General features: G+C 39.0%; 1 protein-coding gene across 2 annotated transcripts; it reads right to left on the reverse strand.

Moving 5' to 3' along the window:
- Positions 1-1,886: 1,886 nt before the first annotated feature.
- LOC140240954 (centromere protein K-like) lies at positions 1,887-19,785 on the reverse strand. 2 transcript variants are annotated; one of them, XM_072320729.1, is made up of 9 exons: positions 19,637-19,785; positions 11,459-11,623; positions 10,519-10,578; positions 9,246-9,321; positions 7,661-7,790; positions 6,058-6,162; positions 5,172-5,301; positions 4,227-4,268; positions 1,887-3,930 (listed from the first exon to the last, which is right to left on the reverse strand). In XM_072320729.1, exons 2-9 carry the CDS (start codon positions 11,537-11,539, stop codon positions 3,772-3,774), a joined length of 783 nt encoding a protein of 260 aa, XP_072176830.1. In that variant the 5' UTR covers positions 11,540-11,623; positions 19,637-19,785; the 3' UTR covers positions 1,887-3,771. The 2 variants fall into 2 exon arrangements, with proteins under 2 accessions (XP_072176830.1, XP_072176838.1); XM_072320737.1 differs by lacking the exon at positions 19,637-19,785 and adding an exon at positions 18,960-19,010.
- Between the last annotated feature and the right edge of the window lie 2,829 nt (positions 19,786-22,614).

Genomic DNA, 22,614 nt, shown 5'->3' on the forward strand with positions numbered 1-22,614 from the left:
ATTTGCCCATTATTAGAGATTAACTGTCAGGTTGGTATGTGTTGCGGTGACCACCATTTGTAATGTTTAAGATGGAGTTCTGCTCCGTGCCAAGATTGCTAGACAGTACAAGTATTATGAAGTTGTGCTCACTCCTTCTCACAATTGCAGCCTTGGTGTGGTGATTATTGTCACAATTTGCAGTGGTGAACTTGTTCAAGGTACTGCTGTATTTCTCTAAGTTTTGCTCTCTAACCTGTGGAGTGATGTACAGGTAGAGAGAGGAACAAAGTGTACCATGTATTCACCAAAGTACTTTGTTTTTAATGATCACACGCCAATTGCAAACCAACATTAGACGCTCTTTTAGACTCTAATACATGTACTAAATAGTAATAATTTCTTTAAAAAACAAAACACACACACAAAATTTTTTCAATCTTGAAAACCATTGTTATAGTGTGTTGTGTGTACATCTGAATGGGCATGTTTACACAATGTTTAAATTACAATGGGCAAGTTTTGTAATCTATTTCTACTCTTTTCTGTGTCAGAAAATAATTTGTTGCCATTTATCATTGATAGAAGTCTCACATTTGCCCTGGAGTACTCCTGCGAATTATTATTGCAAGAGGAAAAAAAGAAGTTTAGACTGTATACAGGTTGTACTGGCATATCGTCGCTGGGGTGACAAAACCTCGTATCTCAAAATTGTCAAATGTTCAGGAGAGCGAAAAAACATGGCGGCCAAAGCACTATAGTGAATGGGAAAGCCTTCTCTTTGACATGTCATGGTGGCTTCATTTTTGGAGTAAGACAGTTAGGATTTGGCCAAGACATCACTTGACCCATTATTTGACCATTAAGCTAAAAAAAATTTTTTTGACATTTTGAGATACGAGGTCTTGTCACCCCAGCGACGATATGTATTTGTTAGTCTGCAGTGCCACTTACAGTATATACAGTATACAGATATCATAAGTTCTACTTCAGTGCTGGATGGCTTTGAGTCCTTATGCTTTGAAAGACTACAAATTATTTGTTGTATTAAAGATAGTCACTGTGAGGTCATAAAAAATTCATATACCCGAGTATACTTCCGATTTAATATTTTTGTGTGTGTGTGTGTGTGTGTGTAACTTAAAATGCACAGAAAAGGCTTTCACTGTGTAACATAGTGGATGTGCTCTCATAGCTTTATGCAGAGCATATATCTATACAGATGCAATATGTGCTTTATTATTTGCTTATAAGTTAGTACAAGTATAATTATTATTGCCTAAAAGTAGTCGGACTTGTAAGGTTGGAGTGCGGCAGAAGTTATGTGTCTGCATCAGTTTGTGAAATATGTCATCTGCAAGAAATGTGCTTGTATGGAAACATGCATCACATACTTGTGCTAAATCATGGCTTGTATTCCTGTGACACTACTTTTAAAAAAAAAAAAAGAAAAAGTTGTGATAATCTTCCACTTGAATTGCAGAGCATGAATTAAAATACTTAGAATTGAAAATTGATACTCTGTATGTGCCAGTTTTGTGTGGATTTGCTTGTACATGTTTAATTTCTGTGTATCCATCTGTCTATACACATGTGTGTGTATATATATATATATATATATATATATATATATATATATATACAGTCAAACTCGGATACCTCGAATTCGTCGGGACTGATGTTTTTTTTTTTTTGTTTTTTTTTTCAAAAACATGCGCTTTCCTCGCCAGGATAAAGCGTTTTAATGCCATTTTAGGTTTTAATCTCATATATCATATATAAGAAATTAGACTTGACGCGGACATCCGCCTCGAGTCCTTTCACTATATGCTACCCACAATGAGGCACCACGTACGTTTTAGAAAGGAACAATCTCTCGCACTATATATACATGTACATGTATAATCTAAATATCCATTCCTCAATATGAAAATCAACAACCAAGAAATGAAACTCCAAATAAGAATCTTTTATTTACACACCGGTACAGTATACTGCAATACATACACCAAATATGACATCTATACAACTACAATGTACTGAATTGTATGTACATACATTCTGTACACGTTATTTACAGTATTAAATAAAAGACCATTGTAGAAAAAAATTGAATTTTTTAATCTTTTAAAGCCTTTTGATGCCAGATATGACCAGGGCCCTGTTTCATAAAGCTGTCCATAAAGTTACGAATGACTTGAGAACGACCGGTGATCACTTCTGATGTGCTATATTTATCAGAATTTCAATAATTCAGCACAAAAATTGATCACCAGTCATTCTTAAGTCGTTCATAACTTTACAAACAGCTTTATGAAACACCCCTCTGGACTGCAAAATGCCACAATGTGACATTTATCACTTGCAGCAGAAATCTATAATGAATGCAGCCCTTTCCGAAAGCATTTACATCCTTGACCTTTCTTTTCTTTATGCATGTATTGGCCTGATTAGCTTTCTAATTTTTTCTGTAACCCATAATTTCTTCCAGCTTTTTCAATTCGCTTTCTTCAATTGGAAAATCATAAAGACTGGAGATTCCTTCTGCTTTATAGTGAAAAATGTGCTTAGCAGGCATACTGTACATATAGTATAATGCTCCAAATGCTGCAATTTTGTTGAAGGTCATTAGGTGTCAACTTGGTAGGAGCAAATACATGTATGAAGATCTACAGATCTGTGTGTGGGGCCATTTGAAGCAGAAATGCATTCCTAGTAATATGGAGAATATTGTGATTTCATATCACAATGCACTTGAGAGTAATGCTTATGTCTTTTTCCACTTGAAGTACAATGCCTATGACTGGCAGACAAGGCATTTTGAGGCAATTTCAGATTAAATACTGAGGCTTTGAATTGAGTCTGTCCACTTTTGGAAGTTTCTGCTCACAGAAGTCTAGTGAAACACCAAAGTGACAAAAGAAAATGTGCAGATGAATCTCGGAATGTTTCAAACTTGTACTAGAAAAGTGTCTGTGATATTTACAACATACTTGGAATACTGACAAAATAAAAAGACATGCAGTACCTTCTGAAATCCCATTCAGCTCTTCTTTGCATTATTAACCTTGCATCTTTTTTTCTTTTTTTAAATTCTTAGTCACATTTTCACACATTGAATGTTTCAGTGCCACTGAAAGACCTTGACTCTATGGCAATGTTTGCAAATTCCTGATAACGTTTGCCTATGCCCAGCATGTAGACAGACACCAAGTACTTTTAACTGGCATCGCTTCACTGCCTCGTGTTCATGAACTGTATGACTGTAATTATTTATCCCTCATGATAAATGAATCTGATCTAGTTTGCAAAGTGTTGGTCTCATTGAAAACTTGAGTTGACCTCAGCTGATTTTGCCAAAGTCAGAAAGCTGTTGACAATAACATCTGATCCTAGTCCCCTCATCCACTTTTGAAGTGCTGAAAACATAAAAACTTCACGTATAGCCAGCTTAATCTGTTATTTAAAAATGGATCTGACTGACTGATTTCAGCATTGTGGACGGTTTACCTCTCCTTTTTTCCCCAGAAGTGAAGAGGGAACAAGGATGATCAAGTTTGCCTCACGACAGAGTTGACTGCAACCTATCCTGACACCAAACTCGGTGAGAGACCAAAACCAGTCCATGTCCTCGCTTCACAGAAGTTCCAAGCATTTCTTTGCCGCGGAAGATGACAGAGAAAAATGTCAACTACTGCAGCCAAAAACTTCGATTCAACCTTGCACAACGTTGACTGCTGATGGTCCATACATTCATAACATTTTTTTTCTTTTCTTTTTTTTTTTTGGCCATCAAAGATGGAGAGGAACCAATCGAATGCGGTTTGGATCTTGCGGATGTCGTGATGCTATTCCACACCGCAGTAAGAGTTCAACATATGGGGGCCAAAAGACCTCACTGACTGGTATATAGGGGTCCAAGTCTCCACCCATCCCAGTGTTCATCAGGAGCTGGAGAGGAAATAAGAAAAAATAACCAAAGCGTGATTTGGCGTGATGATAATAAATACTGATAAATACATCAAATATATTGAGAAATGCTATGTTAAAGCAATGATTGACATTTCTGTTGTTCCACTGTTCTGTTTCAGAATTGCAGAATTGTATGGATTGTAGGGATATCATGTGATTTGAGACTGTCACAATAATGTATTCAACATTGTGTGAGGCATCATGCACAATCTTCATGCATGCCACATTGAATTTAGACTGGACAATTGAGAAATAGATACATGAAACTTACTTACCTCTATCATATCCAGGAGCGGTGTAAACTTGCAAAGTTCTCCCTGACATATGGAAGAAAAAAAAAATGATAAGTTCAAAACAGAAAGTGTATACTCTTATATGCATATGAGGGCAGTAGACTGATATGATACGAGTGTGACGAGCAGTAATCTCTTGCCTTTAAGCTGTAACATTTCAGCACAGAATTTATACATAACACAGACTGATCTTAGAGCCAACAGGGTAACAGTAATAGGGCCAATGTATCTGAATCATAGAACTTTGTGTATCTGTATTCTATGCCCTGTATTAAATATGAGCAGGGGGGGGGGGGGGGCTTGTAGAAGAAACTGTCAACTACAAAGTACATGTCCAGAATGATTTACAGTAGTAGGCTCCAATTGTGCATTTATACAGGGCATCACCTCAAATAAATGTTCTACTCCAAGTAGTACAATTATCTTGAATCTTGGTCAAAATAATTCTGTCACATCACTTTTTCTTTTTTTTTTAATGTGACATCTTCTCACAGCTGTAGGCACATAAGGGGAAGAAGCTGCCTAACATCACCACACCTAATTTATGCAACATTCATTTCAAGTATTCAAACACAACTACTGTAAACACTGACTTTTTTGCGGTTCATTAATTTTTGCATACTTCGCGCTATTTTTGGCTAGTGCAAATCCTAAAACCCATTAAAATATCTTCACAAGTTTCTCTGCACATTTTGAATGGGTGCAAAATTGCGTAGCATGAATTCAAGAACCCGCAAATATATTTTGGAGCCGCTCAGCACAAAAAAATAAAAAAATAGAAAAATAAAAAATAATCCTGCGAAAATATTGACGTTTACAGAAGTACATAGAGGAGAATAGAATGACTTGTAACTACATCCTCAGAGGAAAAATATCCATAGATTTGAAGACATTATTGTATTTGAGCCTGCCTTATGAGGAACTGACCTTTGAATTTCGTGTGGTATCCTGACTGGGAAGAGGGAAATGTTTGCCAATGAAATCAGCGATCTGCTTCAGCAGTCTGTTCTGGATCTCCCTGGCCTTTTTCTGCTTTCTCTGCAGCAACTTGACTTGACTGAAAAGTCCAAGATAAAAGACAGAACCTATTTAAAACATCCTCTGCACTGACATCTCTCAGTGAATACACGTGCAGGGATGCCAGCCTTTAGAAAGGTATTGCAGTATTCTGAGGCCTGAATAGGGATATTTTTGGTGGAAAACAGTACTTTTACCTTTTTCCCGCACGAGACATTGTGTAGGCAAACACTTTGGGAAAAAAGTATTTTTCAATGAAGTCTGTAGTTTTTTGGCAAAGAGGAATAATAAATACTGCAATCTCTGGTATACTGGCATCTCCGCACATGTTAACGGCAGACAATATTAGAAGACCCATACTCTCTGTAGCCTAGATAAAACCGTTCCAGGAAATGATTACGATAGCTGGAGGTATACTTGGTTTCCTTTCATAAAGCAAGAAAGCACATTTTGCTCACCAGTACCCTCATACAGTGGACTCCCATTATAACAAAGTCCTTGGGACCTGCAGTTCTCTTTCGTTAAATAAAAATTTTGTTATAACCAAACAAATAAACAATTGAAAACATACAGCCGAAAATGTGGCAGCTTGAAATGTTACTTCGTCGCAGCCGGAATTTTGTCATAACCGTGTGCGTTATTTATTACGAGAGTGCACTGTATCACAATAAACCAGTTAGTTTACGTTCCCTGGAGGGTACAAAGAGAAAAGATAAGACCCTCTACCCACAGTCAACAATACTTATTCTCCTGGAGTGCCTGGTGTTACAGGCATTTATTCCAAGCCTAACCCTACCTGTCTTCAGTGGGTCTGCTTTTCCGGCCTCCTTGTTGTGCCTCCTCCAGTCTAAGTTCCAGAGCTGAAGCCATCTCTCGATGCTGGGTCAGCAGTTCCTCTTGTCTACAAGATACCACGATAATGAAAAATACAAAAGAATTTGGCCTATCTTGCGTACTGTAAAAGTGGATATTTTCGCGCGACTAATTTTTGCGCTTTGCCGGGTAAGAAGTGTTTCACATATTTTTAATTCCGCAGAATGAAGACATCAACTACTGGAACATATGGCAAGCAAAAATACTCCCATGCTTTTATTTTCACGCTAGTTTCTGGTTGTGCAAAATGCACGAAAATTTCACCTTTACAATATATCTATAAAACACCTGATGAAAAACCATATGCGTATCCCTGACAAGCATAACAGGATGTTGGGTCCTTTCATAATTCAGTCCGCAAAAGTCATGTTGGCATAATTAACTTTTGGAAATTATCTGGCTTTGCAATTATTGTCATCTCTCTACCATTTTCATTGATGTATCAAATGTTATTTTCATTGTCACTGCCTCTAAGTCTTGACTTACTCACCAGTACAAAACCATCAGTATCATTAATTATCTTCACATTCACTGTCATTAAATACCCATTAATGATACATATCTCAGTAGGTTTGGGAAGAATATTTCAGTTTATTTTTGTGTCTGGTTCCCCGCTGAGCAGTTGAGCAAAATAATAATCGTTTAGCAGAATAATGATGATTATGGTACTGATGCAAGGCACTTGTTTTATGCGCTATCAATTATATAGAATCGTTTTAAGGCACATAAAAATTCATAATACAGATAACAACAACAAATAACACTTATATAGCGCTTAATACTGATGTTTCTTAGCGCATTAATATGGAAAAATATTAAATCAAAATACAGCATTATGTACATATAACATAACAACAAAAATAGGAATGAGTAAATAGATAAGTTTTCAACAATGATTTAAACTTATCAACATTTTAGGATTTTGAATATAAAGAGGGAGTTTATTCAAAAGAGATGATAAAAATTAATGTTTCAAATACCCTTGTTACTTACTCTGACAGAGAGCATATACTGTAATATACAATTCATATATGGTGGCTCTAAGCTGCATTTACATTCATGGTAACAAATGTGTTACAATATTTTCAAGGTTCAAGCCCACTTTTTAGTCAAACTGGATATAACTTTCCATGACCACGACAAGCCGTCCTTCCTTTTGTATATGTTTTGCCTTTGGAACCTTCTGAATGGGTCTTCGTGGTCTCTATAAAAAACAAACAAACAAACAAAACAAACAAACAAAACAAAGCAGTTGCCCCCCCCCCCCCCACAAAAAAAAAAAAAAAAAAAGGGGGGGGGGGAAAAACCCCTGATGAATGAATGCATACAAAATTAAGAAGCTGGAATCTGATAACTGCAGTGGATAAACAGGAAAATGATTTTGCCATGGCTGTAATTTTCTCATTTGGCACCACCTCCATGGAAAACAAAAGTTTCAACAAGTATTGTCAGGCTCCAAGAACAAAAGCTATTTGACGTGGTTTCCTGAGATAAGAGAGTGATGGCCCTTGGACACTTTGCCTCACCTTTCTAGGTCGTCCTCCAGCTCCTTACGTCTGCCCTCCCCCACAGCCAGGCACTCCTCTAGCTGGGACACCGCCCTCTCCAGCTGACTCCTCAGCAGGGTCTCAAGAATCACCGGGTGGTTGGGAAGAACTGGAAGGGAAGGACAGCACTCTCAAATGATTCAGCACTCTGAAACCCAAGGTATCTTCCTACACCGGGTTAAGGCATTATGCAGTGCCATCTTGTGCTCGTAAGATGCACAGTACCCTTACACATTGCTATTACAGCATCCAGATTTCAGCACACTGTGATAACGATTCCAATTCAAAATCAACACGGTTATGACATGTTCACCGTAAATACAATAACAATGATACCTTCTTTTTTTTTATAATCACTGAAGGAAAATTAGGAAAAAGGTTAGGCCAGCTCATTTGACCTACATTTCATAATGAACAAAATTTAATTTCCAGTTTAAATTTGGAGACCCAATACCGATAATTTAAAAGAATTCATAGTTTTAGTTTATTATATTTTTTTTCTTATTTTATCGCCACAAAATATTGCATAAAGTAGTAAAACTTAACAAAATGACAGATTTATATTTGGTATCCTAAGATGCCAAAAACTGCATCAAGTATATGAATGTATATAATGTATTCCATTTTTATGCACACCTGTTTCACAAGGGTTCCTTTAAACAACCAGAAAGCTTGCTCAGGGCTTGTACAGAGCAAGATCTCACGCATGCGAAGTGGTTTCAAGGAACTGAAATGTATTTGATAGGAACAGGTGAGTTGAATAGTTCCTTCTCGGCTTGTCAGGGCAAATATACCTGTGTCAACATATCTGAATGAACTATTACAAAGACATAATAGCAGGGTAGCTTGTAGTCAAGGCTATCCTTGATGAATCAAAAGCTGACTACAGGTAAACTAAAAAAACAACCTTCAAGCTTCGGCTTACTAACTGCTATTGGTAGTAAAATAGGAGAGTTGCCAAACATTGTACATGGTTGAATGACATTAGTCAAATAAAAGACAAGGACCCAAAGAAGGAAGCAAGGCAGAGCCTACTGACAGCTTCTCTTCATCCGAGCAAAACATATACAGGAAACTATTTTAAATGCTTTCTTTTTCTGCTCTTTGTTTGTTTTGCATTGATTCTGTCAATTTTGGTGGGGGATTGTACAGGCACACACAGCTCATTCATGATTCATACACCCTTATACAACATATTTCTCAAAGATTTAAGATATCCTAAAAGAACTACTGTAAAAGTGGAAATTTTCACGGTGTTGAAATTTTCGCGCATTTCGCGCAACCAGAAACTAGCGCAAAAATAAAAGCACGCAAATATTTTTGCTTCCCATAAGTTCCTGTGCGTGATGTCTTGATTCCGCAGAATTAAAAACATGTGAAACTCTTCTTACCCGGCGAAGTGCGAAAAATTAGTCGTGCGAAAAAATCCACTTCTACAGTATTGTATATAATATGACCATATAATGCATGTATTTTTTTTAAATGTACTTACATCATCAATGCAGAATAGATTAAGAAGAATATAACAAAATAGGCTTTCTGGCTTGCCATGAGATGATCATACCTTGGATCTCTTTTTCCTTTACTGCATCTATTTCTCCTTGTAGACACTTAACTCTGACTTCTGATATTGCTGCCATCTACAGAAAGAAAAAAGGGAAAGTGCATCAATGATAATTAAACATGAATATTTCCATTATCCAGCAAAAAAAAAAAAAAAAAAAAAAATATATATATATATATATATATATATATATATATATATCACAGCTGTAATTACTCAATTAATATTCTAGCAATATCTAGAAGAGGTGAATTATCAAACAAATAGATGCCTGTGAAGTTCTTTTGCACAGCTCATTGATATTGACAGCATTTGCAAAGTAACTGTGGTGATCATAGCATGTTATTATTTTTGGCTCCTAATCTGTATCAAAAGGCATTACAATCAACATGCATTATTTCATCAATGAAGCTCCTCCTTCAAATCTTCTCAGTATGAACGTAATAATTCTTGCTTTCACATGTCTCAATGATACACCAATTGCATCAAGTGATATATAGTTAAAGAGCATCAATCAGGCAGAAGACTGCTTGATTGTTGTCCAACTGTGAAGTTGGCTGGATTTTTTTTTTTTTAATGAAGACTGTTGTGATAATAGCATATGTTTGAGTGGTGTAACTGTGATATAGAAAAAACATAACAAAGCAAATAAACAAAATCCTTCCCCCGCAGTACCCTTTAAAAACAATGTTTTAAAGACTACCAGGTCAAAACCAGCATTAGTACATGTCAACTCAATTTGCATTTTATAAATTGGATCTGCTATTAACATTCATATTAGATTTTGATCACATGACTGTTCCAACTTGAAAGCCTCTAATATTTATGTTCTCATCTCCTAAAGGCCATACATGTATATTCTTAGTAACAAATGTCTGTTAAAATTACAGGAGTGTCGTAGATGCAGGGATACAAACTGTGCTCTTAAAAATAAAAGAAAAATGTAATCAAATATAGCAAAATGACTGAATCAAATTAACCTTTGCCTCCACTCAAATTAAGAAAAAAAAAAGAAGTGAAAAGTAAAGTAAACATTTTTTTCTTCACTCCTCTGTTAAACTCATGACTGTGTGAAAACATCTGTTGCACTTTGTTCATTTATATGCTTTGATTTGAAGAAAAAGACAGAAATTTTACCTGCCCAAATGGGTCAAAAGGGGCCAAAGTGATAAGATTTTGTAACATTTTAATGTTCATATCATTCCTACTGACAGTGGATCTGTGAAATGGCAGCACCCTGCTGGTAGAAGTGGAGCAAACTCCAGCAACTTACCACATTTTCAGTGTCCTCTCTAAAATCAGATCCAGAATGTGACTTTAAGACAGCTTGATTCTGGAAGCAACAAAGACATTTATGCACTAAGTGTATGACAAGCAATCTACTGGTAAAATTTATGTGATGGGAGTGGAAAGATAGAAACAGTTGTCAGATACTCTATGCAGCAATCACATAGTACCCTGTGTTTTTAGAATTTTTGAGGTTTGCTTTCTTTTTCAAATGACTTCAAGACAAGCAGAAGTACCGGTAAGTGGAGTTATTGAGTGCCTATCTTTACTGGGCATTAACAATCAAATCTTAAAGAAAGAAGTTCTGATTTCCAAGTATTGTTGGGAATCTTGAAATGGAAATTGGTTTTAGCATCACCTAAAATGATTTCCTGGCAAGACTATATTCATTACATATTTTGAATGGCAGATGTGACAAGTCACAGAAAAGAAAACAAGTGCTGATAATTATGCAGGTTCTGAAACACAAACATAGCTAGGCATTCTTTTCAATCATTTCAGCTCAAATCTTAATACCTTGGTACTACAAAGTCGACAAACTTTGTAAAAGATCAGATTAGAAGTTCTCATAATATCAGATCAAATAGAGTTCAGACACCTTCCTAAGGTGAAAAATGACAAGCTGACCACATTGAGTTACAATCAGAAAATTGGCTGAGCAATGACTTCAGTATACCCATTTGCATCTAGGAAAATTATGTTTTGTGATGAGATATTTAATTATCAATCATGAATTCAAAATTTCAACCATCCTGACAAAACTCTTCCTTGCTACATAAGACTGGCATTCAATAAGATCTGGCTTTCTCTATAATTTTCTACATCCACATGGCAAATTTCCTGTCATTCTCTTTACAAAGAATTGTACCATACTGCATTTAATTCATTAAACACGGGCCTGAAAGTCACATATCTCCTGCCGCTACCTTGTTGACATCTTTCCACAGACTTTCACACTTTTCCTTCATCATTGCTTCCACATCCTGGCGGGCTCCTTGGGATGCCATGTTGGCAGCACCAAGTGCAGGGGAGAGAGAGAGAGAGGGAGGTGTTTTGTAGTTGCTACAGCTTTGCAGATCTAGGCCGGAAAACTGGGAATATTGATACAAAGAATAAAGTCGTTAAAGACACATTGTCAGCGTATAAATTACTTGTTTATCAAAATCATATGGTGCAAGCTTGAGTGCAAGACAAAATTGTGACATTTCTATTGATATAAATCTTGTTCTGAAAGCATAGGCCTACTACTGATAAAAAATATCTAATATAAACACAAACAAGAAACAGACACACATGTATGTTTTCACATCTAATCTAGTTTCTTATGCTGTACGTGTACATGTAAATGAGAATAAATGCAGTAACTGGAAATGTTTACAACTGCAGAAAGTATGTAAAAATAACATCATTTTAACTGAAGACCAAGCAGGCTGAAAACTACTGCAAAGATAGAGGCATGTGAGGTCGAACTATATAGTACAGTACCATGAATGTTTGCAATTTCATTTTGAGTAGCATTTTCAGGAAGGCAAACAGTCTGGGGGAAAAAAAATCCATCATCAAAAAAAATTTCACAGTGAAACCATTTCTCTTCAATGTGATGACATTAAGACAAAAAAAAAAGAAAAAAAGCTCAGTTTTATTGTGGTGTTGTATTAACATAATGAAGTGGGATTAGATTAACTGCGACCAGCCCCAACGCTACAAGGAGCGCCCCAGGGTTAGGATTAGATCTACATACACATTATATGTGCACTGTACATAACGGTTTATAGACGAGGTTCCACTGACGTCACCAAGTCATGCTGAGGGGCAAAAAAATGCGTAAGGGGACCCCCATACGAGTGGGCAAGTGCGTAAAGGTGCGATCACACATCGCCGGTTTAGATGGCGGTTCATGGCGGTTCTCAAACCGCCGTGAACCGTGTCCCAATGATGGCGGAGAGCACTTAAACGCGATGTGACTACGTTCTCAACACGTTTTGAACACGGAGCAAACGCGGATTGACGCGGTAGTAACACGGATCTCCCCGGAAGGTGGAGTCGTCCATACCAAGCCCATGTAGTTGGATGCAATCAGAGCCCTTTCACTTGTCCTCAATGAGTTTCAACAAGGAGCGTTTTGCTTTGTTTGGTAAACACAATTTTAAAGAAACTATGAAACGTTGTAGCCCCCTGTGTTTTACAGATTGATATAAGTGATGCAACAAGCAAATATCTTCAAGTTTCAACGTGCTTTTTCTCTTTCTCTTAATTTTTTAAATATCTGTATTAACTGCCATTAAAAAGGCATACATATCAAAGCAGAATCCAACATAGTTTCAAAAGTTTCCTGTTCATTTGCACGTTTAGTGATGTACAAGTACTTACAGTACTTGTTACAACATCTCTTTTTTTAACTAAGTTTTCACATAATTATTTCGCGTATTGAATTTAAGATCTTGTTGCTTGTTTATCCACGTTTTCACAAAATTGCCCCTTCTTACCTTTCAGAGCTCCTTGTGAAATATGAGCCTTGAGAGTTTCTAAATCGTAAGGGGAATCTGTATGTGATACCCTCGATCCATTACAACAAACTACTATGGCAAACGTAGTATATATAATGCCGCCTCAGAATTGTGGAACAGCACCCCAAGTGATAAAACATGCAAGTTCCATCAATAAGTCCAAAATGTTTTTAAAAAGTTATCTGTTGAAATAGTAACAGAGTGATTGTAGAGGATAATTTATGCAGCATGTTGCTGTTTCTGAAATTATCTTTTCCTGTTTATCTTTTTGTTTCCCCCTAAAGCGCATAGAGACCTTGCCAAAGGTATTATGCGCTATATAAGAATGGCAATGATGATAATATGATAATGATATCTTTAACAACAGTCAATAAAAAGACATACATTATACATTATAAAAGAAGCATACAGTATGTGTGCATAGTTTCCTCTTTACTAACAGGTTCACGTAACATAATAATGGTGGGTTTTTTCAAGTTTCAACATTGCTTTTACCTCTGCTCTCTTAAGTTTCAACATATCTGTATCAACATGCAGTCTTACAAAAAGGCATACATAATCACGAAAGCAGAACCCAACATATTTACATAAGTCTTCTGTGTATCACTTATCAGGTTCACGTTGTTGGTCATCTTAGAAGCTGTTAAGCTTTAATAAACTTATGCACTTACCTTTTAATGTAAATGATGTACTATTGAACATACCTAACAACTTTTTGAACATTAAACTTTATTTATTACTGTCTATGTGTTAAAGAAGTAAGGAAACTATAGCATTCAATATATTTATCCGATCTTGTATTATAGGTTCATCTTTGCTTTTTTTTTTTCTCCATTTTTTTTTTGCTCCGCCACGAAGTGTCGCCGGAGCCATTATTCTCATTGTTTCTTTTCTCTTGAAAATTATGGCGGTGTTAACACGGCATTATCACGGATCTTGTGGTGCAAACACGGAGGATGCCGTTCTTTACACGGTGAACGGCGATGTGAACACGGTCCATTTCAAACCGCCAAGACCGCCACGAAAAATTAAACATGTTTAATTTTTCTGGCGGTTCCCCGCGGTTCCCCGCGGTTCTCAGGGTTCATGGCGGATGAGAGACGGATGACCACGGTTTGTGTACGGTGTAAACACGGTCTTTGGCGGAGCACGGCGATTTGCTGAACCGCCATGAACCGCCATCTAAACCGGCGATGTGTGATTGCACCTTAAGAGTTACATAATCACGTCTCATGATAGGTAGGCAGGTATACACTAAGCATACACCGCGCTTGAGCCATACGCGTAACACGCATGAAATTTACTTTTGCCCCTCAGCCAAAGCGTCATTTGACGTCACGGAACCTATAGTGACCTCGTCTACAGCCACTCTGTCTATTTTCCAATTGGTCTACTGGCAAATCGTCTATTATCGATTCTTCTAATACCCATTTGGTCTACATTTTGTTTTGTCTAGTACACATATTGTCTAATAGTCACTTTGCCCACTACCCGTACTGTCTAATAACCAACTCGTCTAAGGAGCATTTCGTCTACTGAGCAATTGATCTAATAGCCAAGTCATCTATACTCACAATGTCTACTTGTCATGTCGTCTAATATCCATTCCGCCTACTGCCACTTTGTCTACTCCCACCTCGTCTACACGTCATCTCGTCTACATTCACTTTGTCTAGTTATCATATCGTTCAACCCTTAGTTCGTCTATACCCAACATGGTCTATACCCATCTGGTCTACACCCAACTGGTCTACTCCCATCTGGTCTACTCCCAACTTGTCTACTCCCAACTCGTCTATACCCAATATTGGTCTACTCCCAACTGGTATATACTTTCAACAATTTACCCAAACTGATCATTCCCATCTGGTCATGCTAATAATGAATATATCACTTTGTCTAGTGTCCAAGAAATAAAATTGTCATAATTAGAGCAAAAAATTTAAACCAAATGGGGCACCAAGAGTGTTCAACCTATTTCAATGGGAAAGGAAACTGGATGAAGTAGACTTAAAGGTGCATGGTCCCGGTGTTTTAGTCAAATGCGTACGCTGGTGCACGGCGCAAGTTTCCTATAGAGACCTATGCTATCGACTCCTAGAACTTTAGCGCTTACGCTTTGGCCCATTTCCCCGAGTCTGAAGAAGTCCGATCCACTGTAGTCAGTGGTTCGATCACAGTTCGGCTCATGATTCGGCTGAGGGGGATGACAAGCACATATGCACGCATCCTGGCATTACTACAGTTTGCGCGATGCGCAGAGAAGACAACGAAGGCAACGTTACTTAGCAACACCTATGCACTTTACTCTTGATGACAGCTCAACTTCGGTAATCTTCGTATCAATGCTAATGGTGATCGGCAGTATCATCAACAGCGCCCTCTACACTACCGGGTCTATGCCCCTTTAAGTAATGAGTTTGGAGTAGACAAAAAACAACAACAACTATATAACAAGTAGACCAGTTGGGAGTAGATCAGTTGGGAGTAGACCAGTTGGGAGTAGACCAGTTGGGAGTAGACCAGTTGGGAGTAGACCAGTTGGGAGTAGACCAGTTGGGAGTAGACTAGTTGGGAGTAGACCAGTTGGGTGTAGACCAGTTGGGCGTAGACTAACTGGCTATTAGACTAATTGAGTATTAATAGACAAGGTGGATGTAGACCAATTGGCTATTAGACAAAATGAGCTGTAGACTATTTTATTCATAGACCTAATGATTAATAGACGAAATGGTAAATAGACATAAATGGGTATTAGACGAAATGTGACCTACATGTAGACAAATTAGAGATTAGATTAAATGGTTAGTACACGAAATGGCAATTAGACTAATTGGCATTTAGACAAAATGGTTGGTGGACGAGTTGGTAGTACAAGTAGACGAAGCGAGTTTAGACGAGATGGCATTAGACTAGGTGAACAGTGGACAGTGTGGTTGTAGACGAGGTGCCACTTGCAGTTTACCTACATAACATACACACACACACACACACACACACACACACACACACAAAATGTGTTTTTTATTTTTGCGCTAGTTTAAAAATCATTTGCAAAAATGAGCAAAAATTTCCAATTTTACAACACTGTCGACAGTCTGGTAAGATTTCTAGTGGTATTTCATCTCGAGCAACATGTACAAAAACACAATTCAGGGGCTGCACGCACAGCTTCCCTCCCTCTTTTGACGTTTAAAAAACAGCAACAATAAATAATTGCAAAGTGAAAATGGCAACACCCATGCATGACTTCCAAAGTCCCAAGCCAAGGGTTCCGAGGGTTAGAAAATTGAGCCTTGAAATTCAATGACAAAAAAAAAAAAAAAAAAAAAAATCAAAAAAAAAAATCTGCAAACCCAAATTGGAGGTTGAAAGAAGTCCCCGGCTATGACGAAATGAATGGCAGTGAGTGGAGTGGGGACCTATTTCGCGATAATGCCAATAGGCAATACCACCAAATTAGTCACCAAAAATTACAGGAAATACACTGTACTAAAAAATCTTAATATACTTATGTCCAATGGCAATCACTCATCTGATCATGTAAATTGGAATCTACACTGGTAGTCACTGCACTGCGCAATATACATTGCATGTACTTTTAGTTTTCTATAAATTTACATCCTTGTCAAGTCACCTTGAAGGAACTAATGGCATGATGTACGATTGTCAATAGGTTTTATATTCGTGTACAAAAAGCTTTAACTTTACAGTACACCACCACTTGATCACTTGATCATTACTAAGACATTAAATCTATTGACCACGCTCAATACGCCACTTCTTACCATCCATCATGCATGGCGCTAGATAACTAGATTTACACAGCCCAGTTGCTGTATAAAAAATCTTCGCACAGCGTCTGGTCGGGCTAATGTTAGGCGCTAAGAGTTAACTGTCAGTGTTAGATAGATAGATTCAAAACCACTGACTCACTGTCTGTAACAACAACAGGTTTGAAGTTTGAAGTTTAAAGTTTGAAGTTTATTTGAACAATTTCTAACAACCCCTTTCGGAGTATGAGAAATTTACAATGTCTTTGTCACAGTAAAATACAACAAACATGATGTTAACATATATACATACATCAACTGAACAAATATAATAATCATAAAGTACATTGAAAACGCGATGCAAAGGGATGCCTGACACAAAAAGGACATCCAAGGTACCCATGTACAATGTATGGTAGCCCTACTACATATCGACCACCCTTTTTGAAACCGACCGCATATACACTGGCGCACAGAACGCTTAGTACGCACCTCACTGCGCGCAGAGCACATAAAAATGGATTGGCTTTGACCGTTGATGAGGATGGTGTGGGAAAACGCGAAAATTCACTGTTCATTAATGCATGGTTTTAATCAAGGACAAAATTTCGAATGAATATTTTCACCGAATCGTAATGTAATGTCTATGGAAGTTTCTAAAAAGCTTTGTACAACACGGTGTTCAATACAACTCGGTTTGCGTGCATTGTCAATGCAAAAACAGCGGTCGATCTCAATAAGGAGCTTTACCACGGGGAGCTGAAACGAGGCCACGCAAGTTCGACGGCGATATTTTTGCACTGAAACTTGGAATTGAAAAGGGAACAACGGCGTTTGATAGTGCTGGATTTTCTCAATCACATAGGTCAAGTTTTTTACGTGAATTTCAGTGTTAAATATTCTTATCAAGCAAATAAACATTAGGCAGTCGATGAGTAGTAGGTCCAACCATACACCCATACAGTTGTATGTGTGTATGGTAGCCCTACTACATATGGACCACCCTTCTTGAAACCGACCGCGTATACATTGGCGCACAGAACGCTTAGTACGCACTTCACTGCGCGCAGAGCACATAAAAATGGATTGGCTTTGACTGTTGATGAGGATGGTGTGGGAAAACGCGAAAATTCACTGTTCATTTAATAATGGTTTCACTTGAGGTCAAAATTTCAAATATTTTCACCGAATCGTAATGTAATGTCTATGGAAGTTTCTAAAAAGCTTCGTACAACACGGTGTTCAATACAACTCGGTTTGCGTGCATTGTCAATGCAAAAACAGCGGTCGATCTCAATAAGGAGCTTCACCACGGGGAGCTGAAACGAGGCCACGCAAGTTTGACGGCAATATTTTTGCACTGAAACTTCGAATCGAAAAGGGAACAACGGCATTTGATAGTGCTGGATTTTCTCAATCACGTAGGTCAAGTTTTTACGTGAATTTCAGTGCTAAATATTCTTATCAAGCAAATAAACATAAGGCGGTCGATGAGTAGTAGGTCCAACCATACACCCATACAGTTGTATGTGTGTATGGTAACCCTACTACATATCAACCACCCTTCTTGAAACCGACCGCGTATACATTGGCGCACAGAACGCTTAGTGCGCACTTCACTGCGCGCAGAGCACATAAAATGGATTGGCTTTGACCGTTGACGAGGATGGTGTGGGAAAATGCGAAAATTCACTGTTCATTTAATAATGGTTTTAATTGAGGTCAAAATTTCGAATGAATATTTTCACCGAATCGTAATGTAATGTCTATGGAAGTTTCTAAAAAGCTTCGTACAACACGGTGTTCAATACAACTCGGTTTGCGTGCATTGTCAATGCAAAAACAGCAGTCGATCTCAATAAGGAGCTCTACCGCGGGGAGCTGAAACGAGGCCACGCAAGTTCGACGGCGATATTTTTGCACTGAAACTTCGAATCGAAAAGGGAACAACGGCATTTGATAGTGCTGGATTTTTTCAATCACGTAGGTCAAGTTTTTTACGTGAATTTCAGTGTTAAATATATTCTTATCAAGCAAATAAACATTAGGCGGTCGATGAGCACTGATGAGTAGCGTCTAGTCAGTAGGTCCAACCATATATACTTTAGAATACATGTAATTCATATCATGTAAATTTACACACATACAACAAAATTTCCAGGTCCAGAACCTCGCTGTAACAAGCTACCACTGTAGTTCTGTAGTGTAGTCTGTACCATATTTTTAAACAGTCGTGTAAAAAGAAAAGGTGGTGAGTTCTAGGTTGAACGTGCATAGGCATTATATGTAATATTACTATAGCTAACTATACACAGCCCAGTCGCTGTACATGGTACGTCGCGACGTACCATGTACAGCGACTGGGCTGTGTATAGTTAGGCCTGGCGTGATAGATTGTGTACCGTGTGGACATGCTGGATATGATGATCAATTTCGGTAAGTTTCATTGCGTACATTTGAATAATAGCATCAGATGTAGAGTAAATATTGAAAAGTATACTCGTTGAGTTTGAGGTGACAAAAATGATGTTAAGCATGTTAAGTATCAACATTCAAAGCTATCGTAATACGATTACGTCGCTCTCCTAGTGGTTGGTGGTCGCGCGCGTACAGCCCTGTCGCGACGTACCATGTACAGCGTAGCGACTGGGCTGTGTATAGTTATACTACTGGTATAGCTAGCTCACCTCGCCTTGCAAGACCGTGAAGACGATACGATACGGATTAGTAAATTACTAAATATTGGGGCAAGCTCCCTGCCCAACCTACAGCTACAGAGAAAGCTGCCAAGAAAGCACACAGGTATATGAAATAAAATACGTACCAGGATATCACGGATACATCAGTTCGGTAATCAGTTTGGTATATTACTAGGGATCTACAGTATTGAATACTACCAACGTTCAAATAACGCGCCACAACGTGCACGTACACGAGTGGGACTAGCCTAGTCGACTTTTCGCAGCTACTAGCTGAATGCTCTCTACAGCCAATACAGCCAAAGAGCCTAAACGTTGCGCAATCTCTCCCTTCCATGGACTCGCCCGTAAACATTGATCGAACTCGACCTGGTGCGCCGCCAAATAACTCTTGCGGGATTTTGTGCCATCACCTAGAGAAAAACGTCACGGATAAATTCAATTTTACTAGGGCCTATTTCAATATATTTTCAGTAAAATAATGTCTTTTTTTTAAAGAATACAATGCTCAAACGAATATGTACCACAATAGCTCAGAAATTCTAGTAAAATAAGATTTTCAAAGGCAGTATCGTTGCATTTTAAATGTTACAGGGCCGTCGACTAATTAAAAAAAAAAAAAACCACGTATGAGATGACAGCCCTCCCCTCTTGACAGAAAGACTAGATAACTATTCTCAAAGATTTTCTCACAAGGGGGGGGGGGGGGGGCGAATGGGAATCACGAATGGCCTGGTTTGATTTTACTTAAAAAGTAGAAAAAGAAATATACTGCGCCAGTGTGTTATACTGCCCTCTTACGGGCAGTGTTTGAGAAGTATGTTAAATTGTTGTTGTACAATCTTCGCCCCTTTCGGCCGGCAGTTTGTGTTGCGTGAGCATAATAAAGATTGCTTAAACCTTAACTATTGTGACTGGTTATCCATCCCCGAACAATGTTCTTTTAATGGCGTGGTGGCAGCTACATGGGATAAAGTACCCTGCTCTTCCCTCATTACCGATGGATTTTATGCATGATATGGCAGCCAGTTGGTCGGCAAAAACGTGTCGTGATAGGTAGTTATGGTTTGCTCGCATCTGCTGTAGTCCCATACGTAGCCCTTGAATGGCTGTTCCCTTGGCCCCCTTTGAGGCAACGACCTCGCACCCAGGCCCGAGAGAGAGGCCGCCCCTACCAGTATCGTAACCAGAAGTACAATGTACCAGGTACCTTACCGTGTTTATGATTCTGAGCCAATTCAAATCACAAGAAATGAAAGCAGAAATGAATGGATGACTGAAGATGATTATGTCGGTCTTGATTATGATGATTTCTGTGTCGATTATGATGATGAAAGTTATGACAGTTGTGATGAGCCCTTCGGGGACCCTAACCAACCTCGTCCCCATGAGGATCTAGTATTGCATGCTACTCGGTGTGATGGCGTCAATCCAAGTTCATGTAGCATTACTCCTCGTCCTGTCCCTATGCGTATGAGTAGTCTTGGTGTTAGTGAGTCCAGTCGTTCTAATGTTAGACATACAGTTCACAGTTGCCCAATCTGTCTCGTGGCCAATCGCCCGAACCAGCATCACATCAGTGATTGCTCATTCCTACCAGAGCATGAAAGAGATATCATTACATGTGCTCGCCAAGCGGCGTCCGTCCTTGGCTACTCTGATTCCCTCTGTCCATATGACAATTATCTGGATGATTATGATGAGCTAGATTCAGAATGTGATTTCTCAGAAGTTGATGAATGTTTTTATGATCTTCATGACAGTTTTTTGTCTACAGATATCGTCTGCTTGTCTGCTAGGGTATGTGTTGCTGATTCAGACTGTACTAGTCTTGGAGATGCAAAGGATATGTCAGATTTAGACAGGTCAATAGGGTTTCAAGACAATTCTTGCTGCTATAATCGTGGCTCATCGGAGTCGGATGAGTTCCACTTCCGGGTTGATCAGTCGCCACAGTCTCCAGTAGCTAGTCCCTCAGTGTTGCCTGAAAAGGCCTGTATGTCTCCCTACATTGATCTTGACCATGGCCAACAGAGTGTCCGGGTTACTCTTGTCAGCGGTTCTCCACAGAACTTGATTGGCTATTCAGTGTTTAAGAGTCTTGGAGGTGTTTTAACGGACTCTTCTGAGGCTTATTCAGTTGACCGTTCTTCACCGTATGCAATCATTGGAGGGACGTGCCTTACACTCACAAGAGATGGAAAGGCATTTCTCTTTGAAGGGTTAGTTGTTGACTCTCCGGATGTTTTAGTTGAGGCAGGCATTCCGTTCATAGTGTTACACGACATTACCATCCGTCCCGCGAAGCGCCGCATCACAATTGGTGATGGACCTTCGTACACCTATGGTCCTGATCCTACACCAGAGGCAGATATTCGGCTGTCCCGTACGCCTTCAATGTCTCTCAGCCTTCCCCGTTACAACCCACCCTCATCCATCCCTGATGATGTGACCGAACCTTCACCAGCCAGCAACTGTCACCACCAAGGCATAGGCCTACGCCCCTGTTCCCAGGATGCTCAACCTGCACGTCAGTGTCTAGTTCAGTCTGAGCTAGCCATCATTCGCACCCCTGAGATGAATGGCACCGTCCCTGATGTCACTGATGATGATTCCTGTGATGCCCTAGCCACACCTCGTCATCTCTGTGGCTGGCCAGCATGTCAGCCATCTTCAGATGTCATCCAGTGTTCCTTGGACACCTCGCCCCCTGATGAGCTTCCTGTGGATGTTCTAAACATCAGTGTTGGTAGCACTACCGCTCCTCATCGACACAGTGGCCCCCCCGACCATCTTCGCATTATCAAGATCAATGACCCTCCTGGGCGCCCCCCCAGATGCATCCAGTGAACCCCGTGCCTTCACCAATGCCTCAATTCCTGGAGGTACATCTCGCTTTCCACGGGGCGAGAAGATTACTGCCTGTCATCTTCATCCTAACACACCGGTGATGTCTCCAACCCCAGACATTGCTCCTCACCCTCAACCAGGTCACTACATGTGCTTGCGTGTAGGACCCCCTCCTGGCCGTCCTCCAGACATTGACTGTTTATCCAGCAGCTGATAACCTCCACTTGTCACCTCGGCTACCGGATGTTTCTGG

Source organism: Diadema setosum, chromosome 2 (genome assembly GCF_964275005.1).
Source record: "Diadema setosum chromosome 2, eeDiaSeto1, whole genome shotgun sequence".
Taxonomy (NCBI): Eukaryota; Metazoa; Echinodermata; class Echinoidea; order Diadematoida; family Diadematidae; genus Diadema; species Diadema setosum.

Excerpts from the sequence above, each read along its gene's own strand:
- LOC140240954 (XM_072320729.1), bottom strand. The coding sequence starts at position 11,539 with ATGGCATCCCAAGGAGCCCGCCAGGATGTGGAAGCAATGATGAAGGAA. Across the intron at positions 10,579-11,458 it reads TGTGGAAAGATGTCAACAAG|AATCAAGCTGTCTTAAAGTC; the intron begins GTAGCGGCAGGA and ends TGTTGCTTCCAG. Across the intron at positions 5,302-6,057 it reads AGCAGACCCACTGAAGACAG|TCAAGTCAAGTTGCTGCAGA; the intron begins GTAGGGTTAGGC and ends TGGACTTTTCAG.